The following is a 22,945-nucleotide window of genomic DNA, read 5'->3' as shown; positions in this document are numbered from 1 at the left end:
ATGCTCAGATTGACGATTGGACCCACAGTTTGCGAATTCAAAGGAGGAGGCATTTTAAAGCCATGTTAATCTGCCTGGTCTCACGGCATGTCTCTCCCTTTCTGTTCTCCTGTCTGCTGCATGCATCTCATTAATCGTCATAACAACGCCTTCACCTAGACACACACAGCCCTCTGTGTGTGTGCGTGTCTCACAATCTCAAAGCCAGATCTTGCAGCTGCAGAATCTTCATTTTAAACAGCATCTACACATTATACTGTATATCAGTGTTTTCCATCTCTCACATACTACAGCCTTTATTACTGATAATACTGTTGCTACTTTTGTGATTATGACTGTTAAATACATATTGTAACGTATTGTAATATTATACACACATAGTGCTTAGTAATTGTAGCACATGTATTATGCAGCATGACAAGTGACTTACTTATCAGAGTATCCCTTTAGTCAACAGCTGAGTAACCACACACAAACACATAAACAAAACCACACAATCTCACACACCCCAGCTGCAACCTCCCATGGCATGGGGGGTTCATTTCTTCTGCAGTTTGGATTTCAGAAGCCATAAAAGTTCCACTACTAAATCATGTCGTCTGCCTTTTCCTAGGTAAATTTATAAGGAACTACACTGAATGTTTGTGGGTATTTCTCATCATCACACATGCCTGACAGTACACACGTTCACCAAACTGACCAGCTCATGTGGCTCATTCCTACAACTTCCTAAATAAATGCCTGATAGCAAAAATATGATACAGTATTTCCTTTTGCCTCTTTTAGAATTTGATCAAATCTGTAACTACAACTGTGCTGCAGCACCACACGTTCAAATACATGTAGCTCTGCTCAGTTTTTCCACTGAAATTAACTAGTATATATTTGTGTCCACCTGCTGTTACTTATATCTTCACAGCAGCCGGTACACATCAATCACGCTTCCACTAGGTCACATGATTTAAAATGAATATGGATGTGTTGTTTGATCATCACACATGTCAAAGTTTCATTAGGTCACATGGCTTATGTCTACAACTTTCAAAATATAAGCTCACACCACCGTCATAAGAACCCTTTACATTTTTTTAAATGAACTTGAAAATGACCACATTCATTTGTTGTACACCCAAGCTCTTCAACAGGTCAAGGGGTTTTAAGATACTTTAAAAATAACCTTAAAAGTATTTCCATTTATTTTCATCAATATTATTTCTCTGAACCCAACTGAATGACCTGGAGGGTTACAGCAAATTACCTCATTTCAAGTAAAAGTCCATAACAGAGTGTTACAAACATCAGGAAAGTATACACATCTTTCAGAATCTTAAATCTTCAGAATTTATTTACATTATAATGTGTTACACAACAAACCAGGAGTACTGTCACCACAGACCTTTGTTTTTTACAGTACATGGGGAACACTTCAATTCTTGACAGTACAACAGACACCATGTTGTTGTTAACATTATATAATTTATTTATCATTACAGTGTATTTCATTTCAATGTGGATGTTTTGGAGAAGACATTTTGTTTCCATAGCTGACATATCACAGTTACATTTTAGTTAATACATCGGTTGAAAATTAAATACATATTGTAACGTACTGTTATATTAAGTCCCTCTATTGCCAAAAATGACCTTGCGTACTCTTGACATTGCTTGTTTTCTCAACATTTCGACTCTTAAGAATAATTTGCACTGTCTGCGTGAGCTGGAGGCCGAAACGGCGAGAGTCCGAGGTCCCGCCCAACGCTGCTTGCAGCTTTAATATTCAGATTGATTCTGGATAATTTGTTAATGTCTACATCAACATATTCTGGCAGACCGTTTACCGGCTCAGGAAGGGGAAGCAGGGCTTGTCTCAGGCTGTGCTCAGCAGAGAGGGAGAACTGCTGACCCGAACTGGGGACATTGTCGGGTGGTGGAAGGAGCACCTTGAGGACCTCCTGAACCCGGCCATCACTACCACTGTGAACGAGGCAGAGCCTGAAGACTCCGGGGAAGTCTCGCCCATATCCCTGGCAGAAGTTGCTGTGGTAGTTAAAACGCTCCCCAGTGGCAAGGTGTCAGGTGTGGATGAGATTCACCCTGAGATGCTGAAGGCTCTGGGCACTGTTGGGCTGTCTTGGCTGACATGCCTTTTCAGGTTTGGGGTATCACACTGCTCAGCCTCCCGGGTAAAGTTTACTCCAGGGTGCTGGAAAGGAGGTTCCGACCGATTGTCGAATCTCAGATTCAGGAGGAGCAATGCGGATTCCATCCTGGCCGTGGAACAGCGGACCAGCTCTTTACCTTTGCGAGGCTGCTGGAGGGGTCGTGGGAGTTTGCCTATCCAGTCTACATGTGCTTTGTGGACCTGGAGAAGGCTCATGACCGCATCCCTCGGGGGGGTCTTACGGGGGGGGTACTACCGGAGTACGGCATGGCAGGCTCGCTGCTACGAGCCATCCAGTCCCTGTATGACCAAAGTGAGAGCTGTGCCCGCATACTTGATGTAAAGTCGAACACGTTCTCCGTGGGTGTTAGCCTCCGCCAAGGTTGTCCCTTATCACCAATCCTGTTTGTGACCTTCATGGAAGGGATTTCGAGGTGCAGCCGGGGGGAGGAAGGGGTCTGGTTTGGGGACCTCAGAATTGCATCTCTGCTTTTCGCAGACGATGTGGTGCTGTTGACTCCATCACACCATGACCTCCAGCATGAACTGGCGCGTTTTGCAGCCGAGTGTGAAGCAGTTGGGAGGGTCAGCACTTCCAAGTGTGAGGCTATGGTTCTCTGTCGGAAACCGGTGGATTGCCCTCTCCGGGTTGGGGGAGAGTTACTGCCTCAAGCGAGAGAGTTCAAGTATCTTGGGGTCTTGTTCACGAGTGAAGATAGAATGGAGCGTGAGATGGATCGGCGGGTCGGTGCGGCTTCTGCAGCGATGCGGGCACTGCGCCTGTCCGTCGTGGTAAAGAGGGAGGTGAGCCGGAAAGCAAAGCTTTCGATTTACTGGTCCATCTACATCCCAACCCTCACCTATGGTCATGAACTCTGGGTAGTGACCGAAAGAATGAGATCGCAGAACACGCTGGAGGGATTACATATCTTGTCTGACCTGGGAACACCTTGGGGTCCCCCAGGAGGAGCTGGAAAGTGTTGCCGGGGAGAGGGATGTCTGGGGTGCTTTGCTCGGCCTGCTGCCCACGCAACCTGGCCCCGGATAAGCGGATGAAAATGTATGGATGGATGGATGGATGGACATCAACATAGCAGTGATGCCCTGGATCAACATCAGCGATTCTATTTAGGATCAACATTTTAATTTAATTTACCTTTATTTTGTATAGAGGGACAATGTACATTAATAAACATTTAAAAATCAAATGTAAATGCACCCAATTATAGCCAAAGGGCTAATTACCGTTGGCAGAAGGAACATAGCTAAGTGACCTGGTAATAAAAGCAAAAAAAAAAAAGCAAGCAAGGGCCCAAAATTCCTGGCGGCGCCCCTGTGGTCCTGGAACAACATAAGCAACTCTATCCAGGACCATCATCGACATGTTTATCCAGGATCATGTAGGGTGATCAAGCCTGTTTATTCTGGATTCACACCAATGGACTTTCACTCAGCTTCCTGACATCAAAGACGAATCGGTGACCAACCACTGGGTCACTTCAGAGACAAACTCAGTCACATGGTCTGAAAGGTGTTTCAAACATAACTTTATTATTTAACATGTTGGTGTTACCCAGGAAGAAGATCCAAGCGAGATGTCACTCGGCACCAGGTCCCCTATGGTGCAGACGTCTGTGTGTACTGTATGCTAATGTGATACCACCCCCTTTTCCCTGCAGTTGTCTTTTAAGAGGAAAGACAGAAACGTGGATTCCAGGAACCAACATGTTGAATTGTAATTTTATGCTTCACCCTTCTCTCTATTTTATTTCAGTGCATATACATACACATGTACATATATCTATGATGTTATAACATGATTACCATGTATAACATTTCAGTCTGAATTAGTAGTGTCTGTTGACCACTTATTTATAAGTTGGTAATATCCTGTTGCAGACAATGTGTGTTTGGTACCATTCAATAGCAGACAGCGCCACATTGATAAATATGGAAGTATTAGAAATGTTCCAAGCTTCATTAACCATCTAGGAAGCAATTAAAGAAAATTAAACTTTAAATTAGCAAAGGTACAGGAGGGGAGGAGTGAAAAAACTTTAAATTAGCAAAGGTACAGGAGGGGAGGAGTGAAATGTCCCGCCAGTGACACTGAACTGCTCCTGCTGGACATCAACCTGAGAAGACAGCTGGCAAGGCCAATCACAGCGCAGAGGCCGGAGCCTGCCTGTCAGTCTCAACCCCTTGGAACAACTATAAGATGAGTGAGGTTAAAGAAAAGTGAGAGAGAGAAAGGAACAAAGATCTGGAAGAAGAACTTTTGAGAAGCCGGCGGGCCATGCTGGGCCCCATCCTAGCATGGTCCCGCCAGACAATTTGATTGCATCCCGAGCAGAACCAACAGAAAGAACTTCATGCCACAAAGTCTGCCTAACTCCTGTGTCCTGGACCAACAAGGTCAGGACTGAAGAAAGGCAGACTCCTGCATGCCCACACTGGGTGTGTGAAGATGACCGACATGGAGGGCAAAAGCTCACCCGAGCCATGGTTGCCATTTGGGCTCAGGAACGCCCATAAGCGAACAAAGGCTCCAGGAGTTCGACTGAGAAAAGAAGGACAACACCAAGGAGAAACGCTGCCTTTTCCTCTTCCCCCTCCAGAGCATCTTCTTTCTGTTCTGCTACAACTCAGGTGAAACAACATCATTTTCCTTTGCTGGGGTTTGATGCGTAGTTTAAGTATGGTAGGGAGCATTAGATAAAACTAGGATTTCCCCTAAGTTTTCAGATGTTTCCCTTTTTGCTTCCCATGCCTCTCAGCTGTTGAATGGTGCTTTTCACAGGTCCATGTCAAAGTTTCCTCTGCTAATTATCTTACCATTGCTCACTGCTTCATCTGGTTCACTCTGGTCATTCGTTCATTCATTCATTATGCATCGCTGTATTCATTTCATTCCACTCATAGTTGCATTTACTCATTGTCTTGTTTGTTGTTAGTTGTATTGTGTCTTGGTCTTCTGTGTCAGTAGTTAGAATAAATGTTTGCCTATGAAGTCGTCGTTTTGTTTTTTTGTAAGATTACATTCAGTCACTTTACGGGTGCAAAGATCCTGGCTATTTGAGCTCTATTTGAATTGACATCTGATAATTAATAATTTCCCCAAAGTGCGTTAAACATTTTTCTGTCTGATCAACAAGAGGTGTGGTTTTATTAGTCTGACTATGAAATTATATCGCTGGACGAATAATTAAAGTGGTTATGTTTAATCATTCTCATTAACGTCACTTTCTGCTAATATTGAGCTAATCAAACCCTACAGTATTCATGGTGAAAAACATAGGCACCTGAATAAACTGTTTATAATCAAATTAAAATTTACATATATGTAATGGTGGAGAATTTCGGCGAGCATTTATTTAATAAATGCTGCCACAAAATAAATTATAAATTACGTAACATCAATATTTCCTACAATCAACATGATGGTCCTGGATTAACCTAAACAAATTATGCAGGATAAAGATGATGGTGGTTCTGGATCAACAAATAAATTATCCAAGGTCAACATGGCAGTGGTGGTCCTGGGTCAACACTAGCACTGCAATCTTGCAAAAATAGTTTGGAATAGGCTATTAAAAAGGAACAAAATGTGTCCTTTGCAGGTCTTTGCAATTGCAAAATGACATTATCCTTCCTGTTAATATTAATGAACAATATTTCTGCCTTTTGGCAAGCTTACTTGTTAACATATCCTACCTCCTTAACAAGCTAGTTCAGTAGTATAAGTCTATCAGCAATTTTACTTGTTAGCACAACTAACCTAGTCAGCATGCTAACTTGCTAACCCTGCAGTAGCTTAAAATGTTTTTGTAAATGTTACTGAAGATTTTGTTTAATTGTTACTAATTTCATTTTTAAAAAACTAGCTTAGCTCTGAAGAAGCACAAAGGAAAGTAGAAGTACAGTAGCAGCATTCTGATGATGTCAGAGGGCTATGATTGGTTGATTGAATTGTTGGTCCTGGAATGCAATGTGGAATGTTGAAGGCCTTTACATACTCCACAAGAACAAAGAAATTTGTTCTCTCTCGCAGGGCTGCAAGAAAAGAATGATGTAATTCTTTTCTCGCAGCCCTGGTTTGGGAGTTCTTGCAGCTTGTACTCGACACATCAATTGGGCAGAACTTTTATTTTATGTGGTCTCCGAGAACTATTGTGTGATGTCAGAAATTTGAAGTGGGCGTGGTTAATGCGGAAAAGCATGTGTGACATATGCGGCAGTGGTAGGGGCCTATGAGGACTTCCCAGGAGTTCTGCACTTGAGTTTCTCATGAAGTATAAAATGTCCTGGCCAGAAAGAACTTTGTTCTTGCTCTTGCCACCTCGAGAAAAATAACACATTTTTCTGTTCTTGTGGAGTATGTACAGAGCTTGATCCAGGAGCATGTCATACTTGGCAAAATCACATCCTGCACATATCCTTATACAATGATTCATATGATATCCTTTAAATATGTACGTATGTCTGAATGTTTTGTGCCATCTCAGGCTGCGGAATTTCATATTTTATGACTGTTTTTCTCCTTAATTTTGATAGTAGTCAAGTAGACATATGTAATAGATGGCACATTTAGGAGCAGTACTTTAGTCCCTGCCTTCAATGAGATTATTTTCAGATGTGGATTTTTTTTCCAATTTTATATTTTTCATTCAGATTATCAAGTGCAGTCTAATTTTGCATGATGATCACATGTCTATTAAGAAAAAAAAATTATAAGAGAAATATTGAAAGAATGGTCTGCTCCAAAATATAATATAGTTTAAATTATAATGATAAGAGTTAAAAGTCCATTTTAATGGTCACAATTTTTATGAAATTAATGACAACAGGATTGACGTTAAGGTAACAGGGCTGACAAGAGTAATGGATGACAGGACTCACATTCTCCTGCCTACACTGCACAGCCATACAAACCAATCATCACATATCAAAGTGAAAAGCCTCATTTTCACATTGAAGGAGGTAACAAATTTCATCAGAGGCAATGAGGTAAAAAAAAAACTTGCATAGTTAACCATATAACACAAATTTTGTCAATTAAGAGACTGAGAATGGCCATGCAAACTTTATCACATATTAAACACGCAAGGCTTCATTTTCACTGTGAAGATGGTAACATTTCAGCACATCCAATAACATATTTCACAGTCAAGACTACATCATTTTACTGAATAAGAGCCGCTCATTTGTCTCTCTGAATCTCCATGGCTGGCAGTGACTGGTAGGGGGGCAGGGATAAAATGAACTATATCATCATACAGATACCAGAGTGTATCCTCTTGCACAGGCCAAAAATATCTATTCTCCCCTATGCTGTGCATGCATTTGATCTGGGCATCACAATCCCTGGGCAGAGGTCACTGTCGTATCTGACCACACACCACCTTCCAATAACCTCTGGCGTGGGTCAGTGAACTTTACTGAGTTGAACTGAAGTTTGGTCACAGGGAAAACTGAAGACCTGGGAGTCATGGCATTCACAATCAAGCCTCGTAGTTGCACTCATGCATCTGACATCAGGGCACATCAGGTTACCTCTTGCCAGTGTGACAACCTGATGGAGGCGCATTGCTGAGGAAATCAGTGCAATGTTCTGAGGCTTTTCACTGCCTTCTCAATATGCTCCTCCTCCACATATAACAGCTTGATGGATGTTTCTCTTCTGGCCAGGATTTTGAACAGAGACCTTGCATCAAGTATGTGAAGGCCTTTGCTGAAAAGGTCATCTACTTGTCTCTGAGGTGCTCCTCCAACTCCATCAGGGGTGCCCTCTAATTGGTTCACCTCAAAGAAATTCCATGCCCTTTGTGTGAAACCTCTGTGCTAAAGAGGTAGAGGTTACCATGCTGCCAGTGCTGCATGCAGGGACTGTCACTTAGAAAATGCAGCACCCTCAACGCTGGGTAGTCCTGTATGATGTGGTACAGCACAGATCTGAGATGTTCCCATATTGCAGAAAGGCCATTTTGTTTGGATGAGGACACTGTGATGAAACAGAGAGGGGTGTAGGCTTGTACCGGTTTGAACATTTTCCAACCAGTTTGATTTAAGGCCAAATATCTAACCAAACCGATATATCTAATTATATACCTAATTTTACCACTGGGGGTCGCATTTAAGCTATTTTTCCAATAAATGCCCATTATAGGTATAATGCACTTCCAATCCACTAGGTGGCAGTAATGCTGTATTAACCACCAATACACACGTTACTGTAAGGCAGTTATACGAACCAATCTTGCTGCCTTCTGGCTTCAGGTATGCCGCTTGCAGTCAGACACGCTTGAATTGACCAAAAAAAACGAAGGAAAAAAAAAAAGGGAGGGATCCCATGAGAATTGTATAAAAATGAACTTATTTATTCTAGAAGAAATGCGAAAATATTCTCATAAAACAGCCCCAATTGACTATATAAAAAATAAACCAAAAAACGGCTTCAAGCCTCTAAGACAACCTATTTAAGGACAAATCAAATGCGGTCAAAAAACTGTGTAGTGCCGCTCTACCTGAGCCAACCTGAGTCCCAAATTACCTGACAAGATAAAGGTGTGGAAAGGAAACAAGAGGAACATGGGAAAAGAAGGCGTGAAGTCAGGCAGGTCACCATAACCAATTATTCTAATATTAATAATAGTTAATATTAATTAACACAAAGAATAAACCTTTAATGGGGCAAAAAAGATACACTTCTCACAAAGAAGAAAGAAGCAGAAGGACACCAAGACATTAGGGCAAACTGGATAAACCAGTAATAATAGTAGTAATAGTACAGTATAGTATATACTGTATAGTACAGTAGTAATCCAGTAATTAGGGCAAAGTGGGGGCAGGGAAAAGTGGGAGGCTGACTCCCTCCCACTTTTCCCTGCCCCCAATGAAATTTGATCTCTCGCAGCAGCAGCAGACAGCTGAGCGGAGCTGCGGAGCCCCTCTGCAGTAGCCTGAGTGTCAGACTGAAGCTCCCAGAACCTTCAGTCTGACATGGCTTCCATTGAAGGCGATTTACAAGGGGGAGGGAATTTGATTTTTTCCCTAACCAATCATTAGAGATCAACGACTCACCCAGAATCTGACGTCATTAGTATCCATGCCTCGCCGTTAAATCCAGTTTAGCAGCTTCCTTAATTTGGTCCTCCATTAACGCGAGTAGTGGTAAAATACCAAGATAGCATCCTTAATGTGGTCTGTAGGATCTGTTGCGGTCGCCATTGTTGCTATCCTCACCAGTTACCCACCGACGTACAGCCTGACATCAGCGTGGCGCTGATTGGCTAATCGCTAGACTCCCGGCGTTCATTGGTCCGTCCATCGTTTGGACGAGATAAATCGCAAATTCATTGAAGTATGCCAGACCAGTGAGACAAGCCTACTCAGTTGAGTGGGCGGGGTCTATGGTCTGGAACCAGGCTACCTCTGCAGCCTCTGAGACAAACTAAACAAAACACTTGTAGGCTCCTCCACTTCATTTATAAACAAATATAAACCTTATTAAGTTGTCATAATGCATGTTACAATGCAAGATAAGTTGAATATAGTCCCTTGACATGCCGCATAAAAATGAAAAATGAAAAGTGACTGGTGGAAACTAGGAAAAGGCCAGTTTGAACAGATGGGTTTTTAACAGTGATTTTATCTGTAGGGAGTCTGCATTTCTGATGTTGAGTGGGGAGGAGTTCCAGAGGGTTGGGGCAGTGGTGGCGAAGGCTCGGTCCCCCAAGGTTCGGTGCTTGGTTCTAGTGATGAGGGTCAGGAGGTTGGAGTCAGCAGAGCGAAGTCGGTGGGTGGGGGAATGGCGGTGGAGGAGGTCAGTGAGATAAGAGGGGGCAAGGTTATTGAGGGCTTTGTAGGTGATGAGGAGGAGTTTGTACTGGATGCGGTATCGGACAGGGAGCCAATGAAGCTGTTTGAGTACAGGGGTGATGTGGTCTCTGGAGGGGGTGCGGTTGAGTAACCAGGCAGCAGAGTTCTGTATGTGTTGTGATTTTTGAAGGCTGGTAGAGGAAAACCATAGAGAATGCTATTACAGTAGTCGAGTTTGGAGGTTATAAAGGCGTGGATGAGTATTTCTGCAGTGGAGTGGGTGAGGGAGGTGCGGAGACGGGCAATGTTGCGGAGATGGAAGAATGATGTCCTGGTGATGTTGCTGATATGGGGTTTGAAGGAGAGAGTGGGGTCGATTATGATACTGAGGTTCCATACAGAGGGGGAGGAAGTGACATTGTGACCGTCTATGTGGAGGGAGAAGTCCTGATGAGAGGGTAGGAAAGCTTTGGGTCCAGTAATGATGAGTTCTGTTTTATTGCTGTTTAGTTTCAGGAAGTTGTTGTCCATCCAGGATTTGATGTCAGTCAGGCAGTTTGTGATAGTGGAAAGAATGACTGGAGTGATGGATTTGGTGGAGATGCATCGGCATAACATGTAGAGGATGAAGAGGAGGGGGCCAAGCGCAGAGCCTTGAGGGACACCTAGGGTGACTGGGGTGATATGGAACTTGCAGTTGCTGATGGATACGTAGAGCTGACAATCGGAAAGGTAGGAGGTGAACCAGGTGAGTGCCGAGCCGGTGATACCAAGAGATGACTGTAGACGGTTGATTAGGATGGAATGATCAATGGTATCGAAAGCGGCGCTGAGGCAGAGGAGGAGGAGGATAGTGAGGGAACCAGAGTCTGAGGCAAGGACAAATCTGGAGTGGGCATTGTTAAGTTCAGTTTTGTACAGTGTGACATGGTCTTTGAGGGCGTGGGCGTGGACAGTGAGACCGGTTTTCTTGTGGAGACGTTCTAGTTGTCGTCGTTGCTTTTTGAGATTATGTAGTTCTGGGGTGAACCAGAGGAATGAGTGAAAGAGGCAGTTATTGTCTTGAGAGGGGTGAGCTTGTTGAGGCAGGTGGAGAGAGTCTGATTGTAGAAGTCAATAGGGTCAGAAGGGTTTGGATTTGTGGGGATGGAGGAGCTAGTGATGGAGCCAGATATGGAGGATGAGAGGGAGGTGGGACAGAGAGATTTGAGGTTATGGAAGGTTAGGTTTGTTTGAGGTTGGGGACAGGGACGTTGACAATCATAGTGACAGCCAGGTGGTCAGAGATTGTGAGGTCGGTTAGGGAGAGATCTTGAATGGTGAGGGAGGGGTTTAAGCAAACCAGGTCCAGAATTCTGCTTTTAAACTGCTTCAACCTCACCCAGAATTCACATGCTGGGTGAGGTTGAAGCAGTTTAAAATTTAATGCAGGCTTTGAGAGGCTTTTGTTTTGAAGTCCATGAGGCAGAAGTTTGCAGTGGCAGGACGTTAACTTGGATCCTGTGACGAGTGCTCGGATGACGTATAATGTTTTGGCACAGCGCGGAAGAGCGTGAGGTGCAGTCAGACCAGAGTGAGGGAATACTGTTTTCATCTGTGAAGTTGTGGAAAAACCTGCGTCGAGACTCTCTGTGGATGTAGGGGTGACGTCGAACAAGGCAGAACGGTTGAAGCATTGTGGTGATGTCCGTTGAGGGAAGTGTACGGTGGTTGAACCGGAGGAGCTGTGAGGACGTGTACTGGAGAGCCAAGTACGGAAAAACCAGAGGTGGAAAAAGTACTAAAAAATTTAACTCAAGGAAAAGTAACTTTACTCTGATGAAATTCTACTTAAGTACAAGTAAAGCTACCCATCTAAAAATCTACTCAAGTAAAAGTAAAAAGTTGTATATTTAAAATGTACTTAGAGTAGAAGTTGCTTAGTTACTTCCAACAACTTGATGGGGGTCACTCCTATGCAGTGCAAAAATGGTCCAGGGGTCATAAATCCAATCCAAAAACTGGTTATTTTACTATGATGAACCATAGAATTCAATTAAATTTAGGGCTGAACAATATCATAAGAGCATCATCATCGCAATGTGTTCTTGTGCAATAGTCACATTGTGAGACTCGCAGTGTAAGTTCATCATATCAGTATAATATTAGTCAAAGGCAATATGCCATACTTATTTTGCTGGTTAATACTTTAGGTTGTGAAGTTCTCAATTTCCATGACAGTTTGATTGTAAAATGTATATTTCATGCAAATACAGCCTTTCCAAACCCCAAATGATGACTTCTTTCCAAATAGTGCTATTCAAGTTATTGCAATACGTATCACAGTATACAAAATCGTCGTCGCATTGTCAGTTTTGTCTAATATTGCACAGCCCTCATTCATTTTGACTCACCAGCACAACTGTTAGACTGATGATACACAGAGCAACTTTTGGAGCAATGTTGTTGGGCATTATTCTCAGGGATGAAAACAGGTGTATGGTCAAAAAAGAGAGAGCTTGTCGAAGCGAAATTCTGAATATTAAAATAGTCTACACTAACACTAATTTGGAAGAATACTGTGTATTCCAAAACAGAACAAATCCATTGAGCAACAGTGTTTCCCCTATATGCAACTAGCAGCGGTGGTGTTCCGCTGCTGAAATATGACCGCAGCTGCTGATTTATTTTTCTTTTTTTGTCTTAGTTCTTTAGAAACTACCATCTATTATTATTTGGCGCTACGGATGCTTCATATCCAGGTCAATTCATACACTTGTGTGTAAAGCATATAAGAGGAGAGGAGAGGCCTCCATCTTATCTCTTCATAAACTAAAGTTATATTATTTTGTGCGACAGACGCTTCATATAATAACATAACAATATGCTATTTATCGTGTTATATGGTGAAACATTTCACCTTAAAACGTGATGACATATTGTTTACATGACGGTATGTCATTTCTGTCTCTACATGGTCGCACCTTTACAATCCTCCTCTGCTCTCGCGCACACACACACACATCGACACATGCGCACGCACGCGCACACACACACACACACACACACACAGCTGAGCACACAAGAACGCAGCTCGGGCCGCATTTTTCCGACCGACAATTATAAACGGCACTGTGCACGCGGGGTTTTCTTTCGTTTCTTCGTTCATTTCAACTGCTGCGTCAGCTTGTGCTTCTGATGAAGCACTCCCACCCTCCTCCATCTCTCTCTCCAGTAACTTGCCGGCACCAGCCACTTGTTCTGGGTCAATTCCACGCGAGATTTCCAAGATTCACCCTTTTGGTTTCCATTTAGTTGAAAACTGTTTAGTTTTTTTTACTCAGTCACGGATGTGATCTCCAATGTAGCGAAGTACAATACTTCAGTCAAAATATACTTAAGTAAAAGTAAAATTACAGATTTCAAAAACTACTGAAAAAAATTACCAATTACACAAAAAAAACTACTCAGTTATAGTAACGTGAGTAAATGTAAATAGTTACTTCCCACCTCTGGGAAAAACTAGCAAAACGATAGTTTCCAGCAGCTTTTTAGTCGGAGGGAGAAGCGGCAGCCAAAAGGGCCAGCGTCCTCTCCCAAACCGGAAGTCACTTGCACTATGCACTTATGACGTGACAGGTGTATCTTCAGTGCTGCCTAATGTTAAAAACATGCCTCTTAATTTTGTCAGCTGTTGACTGAACAGCTCGATTAGGTCTTCCATCTGTTTTTTCCCTTTTGAATGACAGTGTTGCCACTCTCTGACTACTATGAGTAGAAGACCATGGCTGTGGGGTTGTAAGGTACAGTAACTGGACAGCTGTTCTGCCTACACCTTTCACACTGACCATACATGCACTCCTTTTTCCTGGAGTTGCACACAATCTCTTCTACCAATGCCTCAATGTTGCAGCATATTAGCAGCTTCAGGTGGTAGAGCTTGTTTGCGCCAAAAATTTCCCATGGGCATTTTCTTGCTGTGTCCATGAGAAATCATTTTTTTCTTTTTAAGTTTGCTCTTTGTCTTTTCCTGCTTCCTACCTGTGGTCAGGCAGCTCACCTCATCCCGCTCAAAGAAACAGCCTCACTCAGTTTTTATGTGCGTCAGCTGTCCTACTGTTTCTTTTTTGTGTGAATGTATAGGGGTCTATCAGAAGTTTCCACCTTTTTTTTCACCCCTCCTTTATTAGATTACCCTACCTTAAGCAAAAAGAAAAAACACATAATTTTTGGGTAACACTTTTTATTAAGGTACTGTAATAAGCGTTAATTAATGCTTAATAAGCACCAATTAACCAGTGTTGAGCATTTATAAGACAGAGTAAGATGTTTATTACCATTAATAAGACTATATAAGTGTCAATTATAGCACACTTAACATAGTTATTATTGCATATAGGAGCATTATAAGCACTTAATAGAAACTTGATAACAGTTTATAAATCTATCCTAAATATTAATTAATAAGATGTCTATTTACATTAATTATGATTTATAAGGGTTAATTATAGAACAATAACCACATTTCTTACTGGTTTATAAAACACTATAAGACCCTATCAGATTAAATTAATAAGGTGTTATTAATAGTTAATAATGATCCTTTGCAGCTACCGGATCTAAAGTGGGAACAGTGTCGTATAAAGCTCAATAAATTATTAATATGCTCTAAGGACTCAAAACTAACAGTTTCTCAACGTCCCGGGGACTATAAAAATTGCTACTGGGACACAAAGATGATGTGTCTGGGACAATTCCGGCACAGCAAAAAAAAAAAAAAAAAGGTCAAAGGAATATGGAAATGGGTGTTATTTACAACATCATTACGTATGGGTATCTGAACGTCACTTGAATAATTTCAATAAAAACTTATGAACAGCAAAAATACAGTGGCTTTTGCTGCACCTGATCTGGCTCCACACGCACACGCATGCACACAAGGAACTCAACTCACTGCATGATGGTCACACTGGGTGCCACTTGCCAGCTATGCTTGCCACTCCTCATCAGAGCACAGAACCTAGCAATGCTGAGATGGTTGAAACAACTGATGCAAACTCCTCCAGTGCCACTCCAGTTGGAGTAGGATGTGACACTTGGCGTCGGGACTCTGAAGATGATGTTTCATCTGTTTCTGCCCCTGTGGTAAGTTAGTGTGTTAAAGTAGGCTCTGTTGTTTACATCGAGCAGCCACAGTGAAGAAGCCTACACAGTTCTGCATGCTGTTTTTGAGTTATTTCCCTCTATGTAAAAGTCATAGCCTGGTTCCAGACCATAGACCCCGCCCACTCAACTGAGTAGGCTTGCATTTCTGGTCTGGCATACTGCAATGAATTTGCGATTTATCTCGTCCAAACGATGGACGGACCAATGAACGCCGGGGGTGGGGGCGGGTCTAGCGATTACCCAATCAGCGCCATGCTGATGTCAAGCTGTACGCCGGTGGGTAACTGGTGAGGATAGCAACAATGGCAACCGCTACAGATCCTACAGACCACATTAACGATGCTATCAAGGTATTTCGCCACTACTCGCGTTAATGGAGGATCAAATTAAGGAAGCTGCTAAACTGGATTTAACGGCGATGCAGCTGGGCGTGCACGACGACGGAGACATTTTAAACGGGCAATGCTCGCTTGTTTTCGGCACCCCCGAGGCATGGATACTAATGATGCCAGATTCTGGGTGAGTCGTTGATCTCTACTGATTGCTTAGGGAAAAATCAAATTCCCTCCCCCTTGTAAATCGCCTTCAATGGAAGCCATGTCAGACTGAAGGTTCTGGGAGCTTCAGTCTGACACTCAGGCTATAAAAGTCAGACACTGATGAGAGAAGCTGTGCATCTATGGGGTGCCATTTGTAAAGTGTCTCATGCTGAAAATAACATCAACATTTTGCCACATTTAGCTTCAAACAATGTTTAAAAAAGTGTTGTGAATTTTTTAACGTCACCTTTTACCACATTTACAGCAACAACTCAACAACTCAAAGTACACATCAAATAAAATTTCTCCGAACATGTTTCTTGTTATTTTAGGTAGTTATTATCATGCTAATGTATGTTCAAGTGTTCATTTCCCCCGATAAGTTGGTTTTAATTCGTTATTAGATTCTGTAATCACAGTCTGACCATCTCAAGCTTTTATTTTGGTACTTCTGGTGACCGGCAGTGTGAATTTGCATATTAGCTAAATATTTAGTTTCACCCAGAACATTTAGATTTAACATTTAACATTTAGATTTAGATTTAGCATTTAGATTTAAATTTAATATTTAGATTTAACATTTATATTTATATTTAGCATTTAGCATTTAGATTTAACATTTAGATTTAGATTTAGATTTAATATTTATATTTAACATTTACATTTAGATTTAATATTTAGATTTAACATTTAACATTTAGGTGCCACATTTAATATTTAGATTTAACTATTTCATATATTTCTAAGTTAACAAATATTGCTGTAAATGTGGTAAAAGGTGACGTTAAAAAATTCACAACACTTTTTTAAACATAGTTTGAAGCTAAATGTGGCAAAATGTTGATGTTATTTTCAGCGTGAGACACTTTACTAACAATGACAATGGTGGTTGCATTAAAAATCAATATGAAAAGGAAATATGTCCTTATGTTGTGTTTTCACCACCATTGGTAGGCTGAATTCTCATCACAAGTGAATAAAGCAGCTAACTCTGAATCAATCTGCTCAAATTTTTAAGTTCAAATAACTCATGTTTGTCTTAGTATGCCATTTTGAGGAAATGAGATTCCCATGATCCTTTGCTAAAGAAAATAATAACATTAGAGTGAAAAGAAGGCATCAGAATTCTTTAATGTTGAAATAATGATTGATATCTGGATGTTGCAATAGGTGCATAATTAATAGAATTATTAACCTCAATGAGTGCATAATAAAGAGTTTATGAATGTCAACAAGACACTGTTCCCACTTTAGATCCAGCTGTTAATAAGTGCATATTAATAGTTTATTAACCTTTATATGACACTGTTCCCACTTTAGATCCGATAGCTGCAAAGACACATTATGAGCTGTTAATAAGTGCATATTAATAGTTTATTAACCTTTATACGACACTGTTCCCACTTTAGATCTGGTAGCTGCAAAGCATCATTATTTACTATTAATAAGTGCATAATTAAGCATTTATTAACCATAATATGGCATTTATATTAACTTCTTATAGTCTCATTAATGTTAATAAACACCTTATTAATTTCATCTTATAGGATATTATAGTGTCTTATAAACCAGTAATAAATGTGGTTATTATTCTATAATTAACCCTTATAAATTATAATTAATGTAAATATACATCTTATTAATATTTAGTATAGGTTTATAGACTGTTACCAAAGTTTCTATTAAGTGCTTATAATGCTCCTATAAGCAATAATAACTCGGTCAGTTATGCTGTAATAAACACTTAGTCTAGTCTTATTAATGTTAATAAGCATCTTATACCGTCTTGTAAGTACTCATTAACTGTTAATCTGTGCTTATTAAGAATTAATTAGCGCTTATTACAGTACCTTAATGTAAAGTGTTACCAATTTTTGCTTATACCCACATAGTCAAACAGCCTCCACGTGGAGCTGGATTGCATGACACTTCTTTGTCAAAATTCTTGAATTACAAGATGTTTTCTTTACAGTTTGATAAACTTTTCAGTACCTCTGCAGCGCCCTGCCAGGGTGTGATCTGTATCTGCCGGACTGCTCAGCGTCTGAACCCAGTCTGCGTTGTCCTCCTCATTCTGGATCATTCCACAGATGTTGATCAGCTCAAAGGAGCACTGGTCCAACAGAGTGTGTGTGTTGGCTGGAACAAGGAAATTATTAACAGTTAACCACCTACATTACAAAACTCACAGCACTACAGAGAGGGCAGAGAGGCGCACATGCTTGGTTTTAATTGGGGATATGGACGATCTACAAAGTATTAGTGGGATGTTTACGTAAAATTCTCTCTAGTGGGTCTCTAAAAGTTGCATTTATTGAGTTCAGTTGCCACTATGGGGCAGCAGAACAAGCTGCATAATAAACAAAAATTTTTGGAAAGTAAAGGGGGACCACAGATTTTGGTGATAATTCTATTGGTGCAGATTAAAGGGGAGAACATGAATGTATTTTAGGCCTAGTGTGACAATAAATCCATAATTTACATTGAACAAAAATTTTAACACTTTTGTTTTTGATCCCATTTTCAGTTAAAAAAGCCAAGACTTTTTTTTCATGCACACAAAAGACTTATTTCTCTCAAATGTGTTAAAATCTGTTAGTGAGCACATCTTCTTTTCCAAGATAACCCATCCAGCTGACAGGTGTTAAGATGCTGATTAAACAGCATCATTACCACACAGGTGTGGCTTGATGGTCACACACACTTGCAACCAAAATTTGAGAAAACCAAGTCTTGTTTGCATAAAAAAAGTATTTGATCTTTAAGTTAAACCTATGAAAAATGAAAGCAAAAACAAAAGTGTTGCATGTTGCGGGTTCCTAACCTGTTTCCTGGCTAGGATATAGGGTGAGAACCATTTGCCTTTCTCTAACCCTTAGACAGGTGAAAGGAGACAACACTCACCACAGTCGTACATGCGATTGAGCCTGGCAATGTCTACAGCACTAAAGTCCAGCCGTTGGCCAATGACTTCATTAAAGTATGGTATGGTGGTGGTGATTGTGGGTATGCTGTCATTCTTGTTGAAGGACAGCGGCCTGTAGTGCATGATAGACTCATAATCATACGGCGTGTTCAGATCAGTGATGAAGTCATCCTCATACTTCTTGAAATTATGCTCCATCCCTGTGAGGAGAAAGTAACGTAATGTTACACTATGTCAACTCCCTCTAACAGTGCTACCACATAACATACACTGATACACTACAACATTAAAACCACTGACAGGTGAAGTGAATAACATTAACCATCTCATTACAATGAAATATTCTGCTGGCAAACCTTTGGTCCTGGCATTCATGTGGATGCCGCTTTGCATGGACCACCAATCCATCCATAGCCATTGCTACGGGGGGGTTACTTGACTACATGCCAGGACATTGTATTATAATGAGATGGTCAATGTTACTCACTTCACCTGTCAGTAGTTTTAATGTTGTGGCTGATCAGTGTATGTACAGTAGTTTCAGCTGTAATCCTCACCACTAGACATCACTAAATTACCCTAAATCCTTAAAGCACAGTGAAAAAGTAGATTGGAATGTCTACATTTTCATGACAACAAGGTTGCTCCCACTCTATGTGATTGAAACCTCATGGGGAAATAATCTTTGTCAACAATTAGTTGTTCAGTTAAGTGAATATGAAATGTGTTTAATGCATATCTGAATTGTGAAATGTTGCTATCATTTTAAATAGTCCTAAAATGTTACAGAGTCTGGCCAGTGACTTGTTAAAGTGTTCCAAGGTGAGTGGATTAAACAAAAAATGTGACCCACCTTCTTCAATCTGGTCCCACCGGATTTTTACATAGTCGTCTCTATCTGAGCGAGACTGCTCGTGGTAAAACCCCAGAGCATGGAGGAGCTCATGCTGCACAATGGACTTAGTGTCACACCTGGCCCCAATGGACACATTCTGGCCTTTTTTATCATCTCCAACATATGACCAGCATCTGAAGTGATGAAATGGAAAATTTAAATGATAGCACAATCTAAGGTGCTGTTGGTGAACTCTAAATAGAAATTTACTGCATCAGCATTCCCTTATCTTTGATTCTGTATGCCTTTGGTGGCTTGACAGTGTGGCCCATAAAGTTGTGTAACAGCCAACATCATTCCTGAGTCAGTGCAGAATGCGGCAGCTCACCCAGACTCCTTGATGAAGGAGATGAAGCTGCTCTCTCCCTCATAGGGCTTGAAGTCCACACAGGATCTCAGACGGTACTCCTCAAAAGCCTGCAGAATCACACCTTTAGCGTTCAGTTCTAGAATGAAAGAAAGTCATTTTCAAATCAGTACATGTATATTTACCCACTCATCCAATATATGTTGGTGAAAATGTATCTCATTGTGCACAGTGTACCTAAAGAATCTGTTAAGATATAGGGGATGGGAAACTTCCATCTTCTTGTTTGGTCAAGGATTGCATTCCTACTGGCCTGCAAGACACAATAAAAGCATTGAGAGCATTCAGTGGTCCTGTGTGTAAGATTTAGAGGGATTTAGTAGTGACTAGTAGTGAATTGCAGATTACAACCAGCTGAAACTTCTCCTGGTTAAAATTTTCTCAGTGTTCATAGTTCAGGAGGTTTTTACCAGGAGCCAAATTATCCACAGAGGTTTCATATCTTGGAGCAGGCTGTTCTCATAATCTGTTTGTACGTTTTCCTACAAAAACTAATACACCCAAATTCATGCATATCCCATGTAATCATAAGCCAATAATTAATGTATAACCCACGTATTTTCGAAGGCTACGATCATGTGACCAATGAGCTGTTGGACACATGTTCGTAACCATGTGAATTCATTTTAAGACACGTACTTGACACATCCTCCTCAGTGCTCAGCCATGTTATTGACTATATTGACTGTGTGTGTGTGTGTGTGTGTGTGTGTGTGTGTTTATATGTGGGGGTGGGAGGGGCGGGTTTTCAATATGTATGTATTATTTTTGTTTGTTTTTTATTCTGTGAAGCACTTTGTGTTGCATTTTTAATGTATGAAAAGTGCTATACAAATAAATAAAGTTTGAGTTTGAGTTTAAGTCCTGTTTCTTTTACTAAAACTAACCACAGTAACTTTACTTGCCTAAACCTTACATCTGTAACTTTACGTTAATTATGTAACTTTACGTTGAGGAAATGTTTTTACCAGGAGCTGAATTATCCACAGAGGTCTCCTAGAACCAATGTTTAGTTTGTCCGTTCTGGGCTACTCTGTAGACAAGGACCCCCTCCCTATGTAGTCATTCTAAGGTATCGAAAATGCAACCATTATTTTCAGCTAGTTATACACTGAAGAAAACACTTAATATATTATATTCCATTTCTGCTAATATATCCCCCTCACTTCTACATACTGGACCTTTAAGTTCATGACAAACATGATCCCTACCCAGACACTCTGTGTACTTACGTCACCAGCAATGTCTCCCTCAAACAGGTGTTTTAACCCTGAAAATGTGAGAAATACATTTTTGTTACATCCAAATATCAGTCAACAAAGCATATGAAGCATGTATTGACAGGAGACAGGTCTTAAAAAGAATACCTCTGTTGATCTCAAGTATGTCATCTCTAAGTTCACCAGCATCTGCATCATCACCTGGAATATATATTCACGGTTACAACTAGAAAGCAAAATACAAGCTAGGTTTATGTGCACATGATGAATAAAGTTAATAGGAACCAACCAGTAAGTGTCGGAACAGCTTGCACCTAGCACAGAAAAAGAGATGTCTATATTTAAACCCCTCAACAAAGACTTTTTTTATTCAGTTTCATAACACAGCTCTGTTTCAAATACTTCAAAAAATTCCCTACCTTTAAAACTACAAAGACTCCAATCAGTGCAGCAAATTTCCTCAAACTGTCTCCAGAGGCCATGTTGTTATTCAGACACAAACTGATTCCATTGTAAACTTGCCCATAAAGACAGCAGCCGAGGGGAACTTTGATCTGGATTATAGTGTTTAATGAGTAACAGGCACTTCACACATGTCTGCTGTTTTTGGCATGCACAGATAATGACAGCAATAAACTTTCGACCCTGTAAAGGCAGCAGAATCAAAGACAAATTGATATCAAATCTGATTTTAGATCTTATTAAACAGGCAGTTATGTTGTAGATGGGTTTGACCTCTGGCCTCTCTGTGGCTGGGGATAGTTGTCTTTTACCAAGTCATGTAGACTCATTCAGCAGAAAGCAATCTTACAATGCAGACACCACATCCTGTTTGTGAAGAGACTGCTCGTACATGCTATTTCAATCCTCCTGTAGTGATTTATTAGTGATGATGCCTTCAAAGTGTGCATTTAAGTTTTTGGACAGAGAGTGAAAAACAAAGTGCTGTAACTTTAATCCGTTGAGTCATAACACCTGATAAGGTGCTATATTTCATTTTCCCTATCTTATAATTACTGCACTGCTCTGCTGTTTTAGATTACATTAAAGAAGCACTTGAGTGTTTTATTATTGTACTTCTAAATGTTCAGGGACTTACAAGAGAGATAAAACATAAACTGAGGTGACACAGGCCAAGATATCCTGACTTTAATCACAGGAGTGCTAGAATATTGCATTCAAGTAAAAGCTCTTTAATTTAAAGACATTTTACAAAGGGAAGGGAGAAGGGACTAGTGGAAGAGCATCAGCAGCTTGACCCCTTATGTCCAAACCAACAGTAAATTCCATTTTTATCGACGGCATTTTTCAGCCTGTACATACAACTGATTATTTGTCAGTTTAGCCTAATTAACCAGAAACAGACAGACTTACTGCCTAGCCAGCGGCAAGGACATGCCTACTCTGCTATCTTGGTCCCTTCCATGAACAGGTAGCGAAACATATGTCTCCTCTGTATTTAACATAAAATAAATAAATAAATAAATATAATTAACACACAATATTTTCCGTTACATGCCTACTGCTACTTACCCCTTAATAAAGCCATTAAATAACTGATTGAAATGTGCAAATATGCAATGTGCAAAATATTCTGTGCAAGCCCTGCTAATAAAGTGCATATATTGTTAACTACAGTGCCATGTGCAATTACTAAAGTGCTTGTTACACCCGCAAACGTAATAACAGCCCACAAACGTAATAAACCACAAACGTAATACAAATCTGCAGCTTTGAATGTAATAATCCCGCAAATGTAATAAATTTCCCACAAACGTAACAGCAGCTGCCTACTACAAACGTAACACACAATTTTCCGCAAATGTTACTATTACATTTGCAGGAAATTATTACATATGTGGGAAGGTGAAAAT

The 22,945-nt window shown here is 40.6% G+C and overlaps 1 protein-coding gene across 1 annotated transcript in view; it reads right to left on the bottom strand.

Moving 5' to 3' along the window:
* The window catches only part of mep1a.2 (meprin A, alpha (PABA peptide hydrolase), tandem duplicate 2), a 29,781-nt gene extending 8,210 nt beyond the window's left edge, over positions 1–21,571 (bottom strand). The window contains exons 1-9 of the mRNA XM_050058483.1: positions 21,491–21,571; positions 21,361–21,385; positions 21,219–21,272; positions 21,084–21,121; positions 20,029–20,104; positions 19,813–19,930; positions 19,443–19,618; positions 18,568–18,789; positions 17,656–17,802 (exon numbers count right to left, since the gene is read on the bottom strand). Coding sequence (XP_049914440.1) covers positions 17,656–17,802; positions 18,568–18,789; positions 19,443–19,618; positions 19,813–19,930; positions 20,029–20,104; positions 21,084–21,121; positions 21,219–21,272; positions 21,361–21,385; positions 21,491–21,553 — 919 coding nt within the window. The 5' untranslated portion in view covers positions 21,554–21,571. The remainder of the gene's footprint in view (positions 1–17,655; positions 17,803–18,567; positions 18,790–19,442; positions 19,619–19,812; positions 19,931–20,028; positions 20,105–21,083; positions 21,122–21,218; positions 21,273–21,360; positions 21,386–21,490) is intronic.
* Between the last annotated feature and the right edge of the window lie 1,374 nt (positions 21,572–22,945).

Source organism: Epinephelus moara, chromosome 12, assembly GCF_006386435.1.
Source record: "Epinephelus moara isolate mb chromosome 12, YSFRI_EMoa_1.0, whole genome shotgun sequence".
Lineage (NCBI taxonomy): Eukaryota > Metazoa > Chordata > Actinopteri > Perciformes > Serranidae > Epinephelus > Epinephelus moara.
The sequence above is the reverse complement of the archived record's forward strand: the minus strand, read 5'-3'. Positions and strand labels throughout refer to the sequence as shown.